At 44.7% G+C, this 12,167-nt stretch overlaps 1 protein-coding gene across 2 annotated transcripts in view; it reads left to right on the top strand.

Moving 5' to 3' along the window:
- Positions 1-82: 82 nt before the first annotated feature.
- The window catches only part of ATRN (attractin), a 115,502-nt gene continuing 103,417 nt past the window's right edge, over positions 83-12,167 (top strand). Inside the window, exon 1 of one of the 2 annotated variants that reach the window (XM_084774211.1) lies at positions 83-572. In XM_084774211.1, coding sequence (XP_084630337.1) covers positions 166-572 — 407 coding nt within the window. In that variant the 5' untranslated portion in view covers positions 83-165. The remainder of the gene's footprint in view (positions 573-12,167) is intronic. The other variant, XM_084774210.1, reaches the window with a different exon arrangement.

The following is a 12,167-nucleotide window of genomic DNA, read 5'->3' as shown; positions in this document are numbered from 1 at the left end:
CGCGCATGCCAGCCCCGCCCCCGCCCGCCTCGCAGCCCTAGCCCCGCCCTGGGTATGGACCGGCCGGGCCACCGTCGCCCGGCCCCGCCCAGCACGGCCAGGCGAAGCGGAGCCGGCGTGCGGGGTGTGTATGTGTTCGCTGGGCGCCGGCTCAGCCCCAGAAAGATGGTGGCGGCGGCGGCGGCGGCGGCGACTGAGGCGAGGCTGAAGGGGAGCACAGCGGAGACAGTAGCGCCCGCGGGTAGGAAGGGCGGGCAGCACAGACTCTGCGCCGCGACCGGGGCCTGGAGGCCGGGGCAGCGCGCGGGGCTGTGTCTCCCGCGGGTGCTGTCGCGGGCTCTGCCCCCGCCGCTGCTGCTGCCGCTGCTCTTTTCGCTACTGCTGCTGCCGCTGCCCCGGGAGGCCGAGGCCGCTGCGGTGGCGGCGGCGGTGTCAGGCTCGGCTGTAGCCGAGGCCAAGGAATGTGACCGGCCGTGTGTCAACGGCGGCCGCTGCAACCCTGGCACTGGCCAGTGCGTCTGCCCCGCGGGCTGGGTGGGCGAGCAATGCCAGCACTGCGGGGGCCGCTTCAGGTGAGTGCGGGTTGGGGGTTGCAGGCCCAGCTCGATGTTCCAGGCCCAAGGCAGGTGCGGGGCATGCAATCGGGAGGGTACGGTTTGTCCTGCTGTGGCTGATGGTTGCCTGCCTCCTAGGACGGATGTTCATTTGTGGCCTCGGGGTCTTCCTGTGGTGGAAGGTTGAGAAGGAACGAGAACACTGACTGGGTAGACAGACGTTTGTTGCTGTGGGTTAGATTTGGGTCCTGACGAGTATAAAAGCCGGGCCCTGAAACCCGGGCCTATTTAGGATAAATGAGGTATCAAGGAAAAGGTGAGCAAGCGAGTTCTTGAACACTGCCTTTGACCATCCCAAGAGACCGGAGGTGTGAGTGCCTGAAAAAGAAGCACAGCCATGGCAGCGATATGGTTCCGTGGAAATAGAAGGTAGGATTGGTTTATGAGATTTTAGGGATGAAAGTACCAGTGATTGTCGTTGAAAGTGAAGAAACTAGTTTTTGAGTCCTCGCTTTTGGTGGCATATTGGAACGGGCTGTTTAGAGAGGAGATTCCTATAAGCCCTGGGTTCTCCCTAACATGCAGTTCCGAGTTGGTCAGGTTTGGAACAGATCTTCTTGGAGGTCTTGGAGAGATCGCTTTTACTAATTAATTAGCGTTATCTATGATTTGCTTCTGTTGTGAACGAACTTATAGATAATACACACAGGTAAGATAGGTCAGCCAGAGTTCTTGGAGCCATACGAAGTTAGGAATACAGCAAGGGGAAGTCTGTGCTCACGGAATGCCAAGTTGTAAGAAGGACAGCCATGTTGACAGTGTTTCCCATTTGACATGGGAAAGTGCGAGACTGTGGTGAACGCGGCACAGGAGATTGTTGCTGCGACTGTTGTAGTAGTGAGGGATGGCAGGAAGTTGACAAGTCAAAAGTCAGAAGGAATGAGCGGGATAATTACAGGTCAGTAGTAAATGCTCTCAGCAAAACACAAACAGGTGGTCTTACAGGATTCTGACAAGACGGAGACGTTAGAGCCACTCATTTGAGTGTCATTTGGTCCGAGACCTGAAACCGGCCCACAGGAGAACCTGTGGAAATGAAGGGGCGAGAGTGTGTGACTAGCTAGGAGTGAGCAGAGAAGACTTGGAGGAGGAGGTGACCTTGAACTTGAGCACTTGAGGTTAAGTAGGACTTTCAAGTGTGAAGCCGTGGCAAAGAATTCCAGAAGGAAAGCAAGATACAGACAAAGCAGTGGAGGCCAGGAGACGGAGAGAGTTCTGAGGGAGAGATTTGCAATGTTAAGGTTATGGATCAGTGACGTTAAATCTTCTGGGGGCACTCAGAGAACAGTGACAAGATGAGCTCATGGGTTTTATGAATGGAAAAAAACCCAAGTAACTTCAGGGACTAGTATTTTGTGGGCTGGTCTTATAGTTTAGGACTTATGGTTTATGAATCTCATTAATCTGCACAGAAGTAGGCAATTGCTCCTGTTTTAGGCTGTGAGAGACAGTGGTAAACAAGACAGATGTAATTTTGTTCTTGTGGAACTTATCTCTTAGTTTGGGAGTGAAAAATACCATAAAGAAGCTGGAGAGATGGCTCAGTGGTTAGGAGCACTTGCTGCTCTTGCAAAGGACCTGGGTTAGGTTCCCAGCATCCTTGTTGGCTCATGACCATTTCTAACTAGTTCCAGGGGATCACATACCTTTTTCTGACCTCAGGACACTAGGCACACTGGGCTCACATGCAGGCAAAACACTTATACACAAAATAAAAATAAATATTTTTACCTTTTCAAGACAGGGTTTTTCTATGTAGTCCTGGCTGGCCTTGAACTCACAAAGATCCTCTCCTGCCTCTGCCTTCCTAGTGCTGGGGTTAAAGGTGAGCACCACCACTGCCCAGCTAAAAGAAATAATTCTTAACCGTTCTTTAATTTTATTTTAAAATCCAGTAATGGGTACATTGTAATTTTGCATGGCTGTAGAAGTGAAAAGCAGCAACAGAAACCAACTTGTTTCAGGGTGAGACTAAGATTCATCTTTCTGTTGAGATGGTATTGAGGGCTGGTGTTGAAGGCCCAGGATGAGGAGGGAGTGACATCAAGACAGGCTAGGAGATCCAGTGACTGGAGCAGAGAGAGCAGAAGGGAGCAGAAGTGGAGAGAGAGGCCGGTGCTATGCCAATTAGAAGTAGGAGGTGGATTTAGAATTTAGAATTTTCACCCAAGAGCAATGGAATGCAACAGGTCCCTCTGCTTTCATGATATTGTAGACTTACAGACTGGAGCCTTAAAGCTCGGCGGACTTTAGATGCTTCCAAGATCAAGGGGATGGTTGGAGTGACCTTCTTCAGGTTCTGAAAGTCTGGGATACTCTGGTAGTGTAGAGTTTGGAGTAGGTGGGCTGGACATGAGAAGTCCTGGGCAGCTGATGGAGACTGCTGGTGTAGGGCAGAGACTCTGGTAGTGGAGACAAGGTAAATGTTGTGTGGTCTTGTAGAGATAAAATAAGTAGGGTCCCCCCCCCCCCAGATTGGTTTGTTTTTGGAAGAGACAGCATGACAGTGAGGGAAAAAAAACCCTAGATCTCATTTTTGGTGATTGAGTGACATCACTTACAAGACACAGGGACACAGGAAAGACTGGGCTGAGATAAGCTTAGTTTTAATTAAGCACAATGAGTTTGGGTTGCTTTCAAGATACGTACCTGGCACATGTAAGTGTTGGTTGGGGTCATCTACTTGTAAGAGGGATTGCCAGAGAGAGAAAAAGATGTTTGTGTCTACGTGAACAGTTTGGAGAAGAGCTTTTTAAACAGTGGCAGGCACTCCTGACAATGCCTCATGCTCCCTAATATGTAAGTGACTATGACAGACACTCCCTGTGAGCTTGTTCCTGCTGTTGTCAGTGACTGCCTCTGATGATCCTATTAGAGTAAGTGGCTTCTGGAATTCTTAAAACAATGAGAGGCCAGGAGTGGTGGCACACACCTGTGGTCTCAAAACTTTGGAGGAAGAGCAGAAAGATCAGGAATTCAATGTCAACTTTGGGCTACACAGCATGTTTGAGGCCAGTCTGACCTTTATGTGTCTGTGTTTAAAAAAAAGGGGGGGGGGATCTAGAGAGTTGGCTCAAACAGCTAAGAGTGCTGGCTGATGACCTCTTCTTACTCCACGGTTACTAGGCAATGTGTGCCACACAATACACATAAAATAAATCTAAAAAAAACCCTTAAAATATATGTATATACATTTTCTGACAGGGCATTCTGTCTCACTAGTGTAGTCACAGCTCTTGGGAAGCTGAGGCTGGGGGGATGGGTCAGGGCTTAAGCTTCAGCTCCACAGCAAGTTCAAGAGTAACCTGGGGCTACTTGAGATTCTCTTGGAACCTAAAAATAAATAAGCAAATACAAGGAGGAATTCATGGTCTCCCATGAATGATTTTTCTTTGAGGGTGAGTAAGGAGTTAAATGTTGCTTTTGATTACAGTGAGATGTATCCTGGTTTAACTGGCAGTGGCTGCTGCTGCTGCTGCTGCTACTTAAACCAAGAGGCTGTTGGGTGAATTTTCAATGAAATTCTGGGTCTGGAATCCAGAGCCTTATTCTTACTAGTAAATACTTTACTACTGAGCTACATTCCCAATCCTACCATTTTGGTTTAGAATGGCATCAAATCAAGATGTCTGGTTTAGTGTGTGTGTGTGTGTGTGTGTGTGTGTGTGTGTGTGTGTGTGTGTGTGTACACAAGAATATTCCTGTGGAGGTCAGAGGATAGCTTGGTTCTGGGGCTTGATCTCAAGTGGTCAGGCTTGTATGTCAACTGCTTTTACTCACCGAGCTGGCTTGCTGGCTCAGGCTTTAGGACTTTCATTTTGTAAGTCCTATGTTAGAAGACTAGGTCTTTTTTGTTACTCGAAAGGACTGTAGACGAATGAAGCATTGGGTTTCATTAATGCTCTCACTGGGTTCATATTGTATGCCTGATTAGGCGAGGGTTTAGCACTTTATCCTCAGAAAACTCAGGATGTGGTATAAAATTTGAATTATTTTATGTGTATAGTAAGTCACTTTTTTCCAGATGAAAGATGATTGATTATAGAGATTAATTTAATAAAAATAACTATAGATGGATGGTTGTTAAGGTAATATACTTTCACTTTTATGTGAATCTTCACAATTCAGTCATCATACATTTTTATTTGTGACATTATTGTTTTTTAAAATAATTTATTTTTATTTTATGTTCATTGGTGTTTAGCCTGCACACAAGTCTGTGTGAGGGTGTCAGCTCTTGGAGCTACAGATAGTTGTGAGCTGCCATGTGGGTGCTGGGACTTCAACCCAAGTCCTCTGTAAGAGCAGACAATGAGTGCTCTTAACTGCTGAGGCATCTCTCCAGCCCTGTGACATTATTATTGAAAGTTTTCTTGGGTGAATAAATATTCCTCTATTAATTTAGAGGCTAAATATATTAAGTATGCTGTGAAATTAACATACGTTTAATTCTTTAAGCTCCTTCTATACAAAACTTCTGGAAAATGACAGGGAGTAACTGAGTGAATTGGGTTTGTATGATTGCCTGCATCATCATGATGTACCTTCAGGAAAAGCATTTATTGTTATTTGTTTTGTGTCATGTATGCAGTAGTGATGGTCCCAGCAGCATCTCCTTCCATTTCAAGTATTTCCCCACATTTTTTTAAGGTGTTGTGCCAAATGCCTTTTAGAAATTACCCTTTTTAAATCTTAGTGTTCCCATTTCATCAGTAGGTAAACTGAGTTAGAAGTGTTGAAAAAGTATTGCTTGTGTGTAAGTGCAGGCTATTTATATACAGGCACAGAGGCCTGCATAGAGGCCAGAAGACAATTTTATGGAGTTGGTTCTCTTTCCAGGTGGGTTCTGAAAGTCAAACTCAGGTTGTCAGGCTAAGTGGCGAACAGCTTCACCCACTGAGCTATTTCACCTACCCTGAAGTTTTCTTGTGTTCTGTTTTTCCTTTTTCCAGCTGGGGAAGGAACTCAGGGCTTTTTACATACTAGGTGTGCACTACCAGTGAGTGATACTGAAAAACAAAGATTGTAGATTTATTTATTGAGTAACTTGCTCAAGGCCATAGAACTTGTGTGAATTTGGAATTTGAACTTAGGCCTTGTGTGATTCTGAAATTCTGCTGTCTGGGATACTGTTTGCCTTTCAGTTTTGTCTGAGTCCAGTTACCTTTGCAAGCATTCTATTGGGATGACTGTCTCGATTCTACCAAACACTTTGAAAGACAAAGGAAGCAAAATAAATGTAGAGGAGGTAACCCAAAGGCATCTTAATTGTTAGAGTCATTCGCTGCTGGTCTGAGGTTATAAATGCCCTTCTAACAAGAGAGTGTGCATTCTGAAAATAAAATCTGAAGAAAATGGCCAACTTTGGTTTCTTTGTGGTTAATTCTTGGTATTAACCTGAAGCCCTAAATGTATGTTCGTGAACCTAACTTGGATGTTTATCTCTTTTGTTTAATGCTATATTTTCAGAGTTTGGGAGAGTGCTTGGGGCATAGCCCTCGGTAAGTGTTGCTGAGATTCTCCTGTACATTGTGGGGTGGGTCCAGTACTGGCTTGGTACAGCTTGATATGTAGTCTAGGCTGGTCTCAAACTTGCAACAATCCCCTGGCTCAACCTCTCAACTGTTGAGGTTTGTGAATTACTATGCCTAGCCTATGCCACCGCCTCCTCCTCCTTCTTCCTCTTCTTCTTCCTCTTCCTCTTCTTCCTCTTCTTCCTCTTCTTCAGTCAAGGTTTCTCTGTGTAGCCTTGGCTGTCCTGGACTCACTTTGTAGACCAGGCTGGCCTCAAACTCACAGCAATCTGCCTGCCTCTGCCTCCCGTGTGCTGGGATTAAAGCATGCGCCACCACGCCCAGCGCCTAGCTTCTTTATAACATACTTCTTGGGACTCTAATAAAAAGTCATCTTTACCCATCTGACTGATACATACAGCTTTTGTCCTTCTGTTTCTCCTGAACCTCTTCATCTTCTGTCATTTCCTGGCATCTTTACTGGGATGTGTGCAGTCTGCTTCTTCTGAGCTGAGCCTAACACCAAACAAACCTCATATTCTCATTGGAAGAAAACAATCCCTTCTTTCCCACTTTCTTCTTTCAGTTCCAGGCCCTCATTTAGCAGAGGAAAGCCCAAAATTTAGGAGGCTTGCTGCTTAGTACCTGTCTAAAGTCTTATTAGTCTGTTCCCCTCTGCCTTACCTGTACCTGGCCTTCATCTTATTGCTGACCTGTCTGTGCTGCAACCTAAATAACTGGTCTCCCACATGCTACCATATAAATCACCTGGAAATGTGTCATTGTTCTACCAGAAAGCTTGTTTCTTTTTGCAGAATCTCACTCTCTAGTCCAAGACAGTCCTGAATTCATTGTGATCCTCCTGCCTCGGCTTCCCAAGTGTTAGGATGCCAGGCATGAGCCACTGTGGCTGGCAGAAAAAAATATTTTAAAGCTCCTCTTTTGGAAGTAACTATTTGAGTTTTATCCATAGGATCCACACAGTGGAAGGAGAAAAATCAATGCTGGAAAGTTTTTCTTTGACCTCTACACACAGGCAGTATGCACACACCTGTTTCTCTCTCCCTAGTAAATGAATAATAACCCACAAAAGAAACAAGCCAGACTCCTCTTATCTACAGCATGGCCTTGAACACCAGGCCATATCCCCTTTTCCAGTCAAATCCTTCTACTTTGTAAGGTTTTTTTGTTTTTTGTTTTTTTGTTTTTTTTGAGAGAGACAGGGTTTCTCTGTGTAGCCTTGGCTGTCCTGGATTCACTTTGTAGACCAGGCTGGCCTCGAACTCACAGCGACCCACCAGCCTCTGCCTTTCGAGGGCTGGGATTAAAGGCATGCACCACCGCCTGGCTGTTTTAGATTTTTAAATTTGTTTTGTTTTTGGTCTTTGCTGAATTCCATGTTTACTTTCTCTTTATATTCGCCCCCAAAAGCTGGGGAATGAACCCAGAGCCTTGCCCTTGCTAGGCAAGCTCTCTACCACAGAGTTAAACCTCTAACCTATTTTTTGAAATGGCTTTTCCAGACTGTCTTTGAACTTCCTATGTAGCCTATGATGGCTTTAAACTGCTAGTCCTTCTGCCTGTACCTGCCAAGTACTGGGATTATAGAAGTATGCCAGACCCTATCTCCAGTTCCTTAAAAAAATTATTAATAATAATAATAACTGTATTTTGAGACAGGCTACCACTGTATAGCCTTGGCAGGTCTGGAACTCACTGTGTAGACCAGGTTGCCCTTGGGATCACAGAGACTGTTTTGGGATTATTAGTGTGTGCCCCCCATGCCCAGTGTATCTTTGCTTCTTTATAAAGGTAACTGGTTCTCCTGACACTGGTTCTACCTTCTTTTCAACTGAGCTATCAATCTGTTCAATTCAAGGATTATCTTACGAGTGATCATTATGTGTTAGATATTGTGCCCTGTGTTGAGAACATGAGGGTGAGGATTGGGCCTGGCTCTTCCCTTAGGAAGCCCAGAATTCTGAGTGGGAGAGAGATGCAGGCATAGGCAGTCAGAACTTTAAGTCAGAAATGCAGGCAGTATATGATGCTGGACTAGTGTGTGCTAGAAAGAGCCAGTCTTTGAGGATCTGATAGATGACATCACCGTGGAAAGGACTTGGAGCAAACCTCAGAGATTGAGTGTGATTAGGCTCCCTGAGGGAGAAAGATATCGCAGGAGGAATCAAGAGTTTTTGCATAGGCAAAGCATGGGTTATTGCATTCAGTGCCTTGATTTCCTAGTGTGTCACTGTACCACATGCTTATCACAACGGATTTCCTTGTAGTTCTGTCTGAAATGAGGTAAAAATAGTGCACACCTGCTTCTGAAGACTGGAGAGAATATGTTCCATGCCTTTGTCTTAGGTTCCGGATCATCAGCAATCTTTGCCATTCCTTGCCAATCTTTAGTCTCTGCCTCCATCATCACTTCATTCTTACATGGGCTCTTACACAGAGTCACTTCCCTGTCATCGTCCCGTTGGATGTACATGCATGACCTTTTCCTAATCTGATTGTATCTACAAAGACCTGAAAGCCACATTCACAGGTAACCAGGTGTGTTAGGGCTTCCACATACATTTTTGTAGGACACAGTTCACCCTACCACAGTTAATGGGACTGAGACAAATGGATGTTGTTGATGGAGCCGGTGTTTGTGCGCTGTGCACTGTGCGCTGAGGGTGGGGGACGGATGTGGCTTGGAAGGAAAGGAGCCTGCAGCTTCAGGGTGTGTCCTTGACTGAGGATATGCCCACCATCAAGGCAGGCCAGTTTTTGGCTGCAGTGATTGTTTGGAGACAGCATGTGACCTAAACTGTCTAATCAAAGGGAATCTCAGGACTTGCTGGAGACTTCTCCTCTGTGGTGTTTATGAAGGAGATGCTTTGTCTTTTCCTCAGTGACCAGCTTTAGAAACTAACAGCTAACATTGCTGTGTGGAGAGGAATCGGCCCCAAATCAGGGCACATTCCAGAAGAGGGAGGATGGCAGAGGAATTGGTGCCTAGACCAGCTTTCTGAATCTCTGTGCCAGGCCTCTCTTGAAACCCTACCTTTTGAGTTTGTGAGATACTAGGGTTTTAATTTTTTTAGGCCTTAAAGTTGATATCTTGTCACTTAAATAGAAACTTCCTGCTATGGCAGATTTCATAGGGCAGGAGGGCTAGCCAAGTAGGGTTACCATAGGCTATTTCTGTTCAAGGTTCCCGAGAGAGCCAAGTAGTTTTATGTACTACAGTGTAGAGGCATGAATGTAAATATACAGAGTATATTTATGACCAAAATAATTTTTACTAAATATGATTGTTAGTTTAATACATTTGTAGTCCATTTGGAGAATTAAGTACAGAAGTGATGAGTTGAACAGATATTTTACATTAATTTTTGATTTTAACATGAACTTGTTTCCAGAAATAAAATGAGGCTGCAGTTGTACTTTGTGAAGTGCTTGTGTTTAAATAATTTAGCAGCCACTGAGATGGAACTGGTTTTCCACTTAAATACAGCTCTATTGTATATACTTTTTTTTCTTTTGAGCAGGGTTTTTCTGTGTAATAGAGCCCTGGCTGTCCTGGACTTAATTTGTAGACCAGGTTGGCTTCAGACTCACAGAGATCTGCCTGCCTCTGCCTCCCAAATGCTAGGAATAAAGGTGTGCACCACCACTAAACTTTAATTTTCCAATTTAAGTTGTCAGATTTTTTTTCTCCTCTCCTCCAGGTTACATTTTGTGTGAACATTAAGTCTGACTATGTATCTGCATATTTACTTGTTTAAAATTCTTTATTTTTCATTTATAAAAATTAATTTTAGTCATAGCTGAATTGCATATTTTATTTTAGAATTTGAAATGAATAGCATATGGTAGTTATTAAGTGCATGAAATTTTCATTTAATTCCTCTTGGTCTTTTCTGCATTTTTTAAAAATAAGATTTTATTTTTGGCAGTAGTTTACCCAGCTGAAGCTTTTCTTCTTTCTTTCTTTCTTTCTTTCTTTCTTTCTTTCTTTCTTTCTTCCCTTCTTCCTCCCTCTACCCCACCCCACCCCCCACAACAGAGTTTCTCTGTGCAGCCTTGGCTGTCCAGGACTTGCTTTGTAGACCAGGCTGTCCTGGAACTCACAGCAATCCACCTGCCTCTGCCTCCTAGAGTGCTGGGATTACAGGTGTGCGCCACCATGCCCAGCTCAGCAGAAGCTTTTCTAAATAGCAGCTTTTCTAAGCAAGCTCGCCCTAACACATTAGACTTCCCCACATTTTGGGCTTCCGTACTCTTCTTTAGAGCCTCCCTCCCTGCTGCCTCCTCTGACATCCACTGTGGCTTAAACTGCAGGGCTTTCCCTCCTCCCTCCATTCCCCTCCTCCTGGCAGCTGCTGAGATATGTAGCTTGCCTGCTCTTGAGCTTAAAATGAAATTAACGTGTGTGTGTGTGTGTGTGTGTGTGTGTCTGTCTGTCTGTCTGTCTGTCTGTCTGTCTGTCACTGTGTGTGTGTGTGTGTGTGTATGTGTGTGTGTGTGTGTATGTCTGTGTAAGAGTATGTGTACACATGCATGGGTGCCCAGGGAAGTCAGAAGAGATTGGATCCTTTAGAGCTGGAGTTGCAAAGTAGTTGTGGGCTACTTGACGTGGGTTCTGGGATTCCATCTGTTTGCAAGAGGCATCTTTCAGTGCCGTCTCTCCAATTTCTTTTTTTTAAATCATGTTTTGTGCCTTTGTTGTTTTGAGCAGGATCTTACTATGTGCTTCTGCTGACCTGTAACTTGATATGTAGACTGGGCTGGCCTTGAACTCACAGAAATCCCCCGCTTCTGCCTCCTGAGTACTGGCATTAAAGTTGTACACCACCAGACACTGCATGCTGGATCCACCCCCTCCTGTCCCCAGTTGAAAAGGTCTCACTCTGTAGCTCAGGCTGCTCTTGAACTCTGTATGTAGCCTAGACCAGCCTTCAGTCCTGTGATAATAGGCATGCGTTAGGAATTTTGTAAAAGTAATATGTTAATGAGGAGCATAACTGTGTTGGCTACTTTTATGTCACCTTGACACAAACTAGAGTCATCTGGAAAGAAAAATGAGAAAATGCTCCTTACTTATTTTTCTATTCCTGTGAAGAGATACCATGATTAAGATAAAAATAAAGCTTATAGAAGAAAGCATTTAATTTTGGTCTTGCTTATAGTTTCAGGGGGTGAGTCCACAGGAAATATGGTAGCTGACAGGCAGGCACTGGAGCAGTAGCTGAGAGCTCACATGTGATCCACAAGCAGGAGGCGGAAAGATCCTGGGTCAGGCCCAGCCTGTGGGGGCCGTTCTTATCCTAACCACCATAGTCCCCAGTCAGATTGGTCTGTGGGCAAGCCTCTGGTACATCTTATTGATTGAGGATTGATGTGAAACGGCCTAGTTTACTGTGGACAGTACCAACTGGGGGCTGATGGTCATGGGTGCTCAAAGATTGCAAGCCGTGAGGAGCAAGCCAGCAGCAACTTTCCACCATGGCTTCTGTGGGAATGTGGCCTCCAGGTTCTTCCTCTGACTTCCCTTAGTGATGGGCTGTGATGTGGAACTGTAAGCTTAATCAAACTCTTTTCTCTCGAGTTGCTTTTGGTCATGGTGTTTTATCACAGCAATTGAATCCCCAATACTGTAGGTTTTGGGTTTATTTTTTGGTGGTGAGGGTACTGAAAATTTAATTAGGGTTTTGCACATGCTTAGACAAGTATTCGGTCACTGAGGCATATCTCCAGTCTACAATGCACATTTTAAAGCTTATAACAATATAATATAAAAGAAAATAATGTTTTTCATGTTTAATGTGCTTTCAATTATATGAAGAAAAACAAGATTTATAGATAATTTAAAATGACATTTAATTTAAGATGAAACTGGACCTGGTGGCACAGGCCTGTAAGCCCAGCTACTGGGGGCCTAAGACAGAAACATCACAAGTTCAAGGGCTTCCGGTCTACAAAGTGAGTTTAAGACAGGTCTAAGTGACATCAAGAGGAACGTGTGTGTGTGTGTGTGTGTGTGTGT

The sequence above is a fragment of the Acomys minous genome (assembly GCF_964271855.1).
Source record: "Acomys minous genome assembly, chromosome: 3".
Taxonomy (NCBI): domain Eukaryota; kingdom Metazoa; phylum Chordata; class Mammalia; order Rodentia; family Muridae; genus Acomys; species Acomys minous.
The sequence above is the reverse complement of the archived record's forward strand: the minus strand, read 5'-3'. Positions and strand labels throughout refer to the sequence as shown.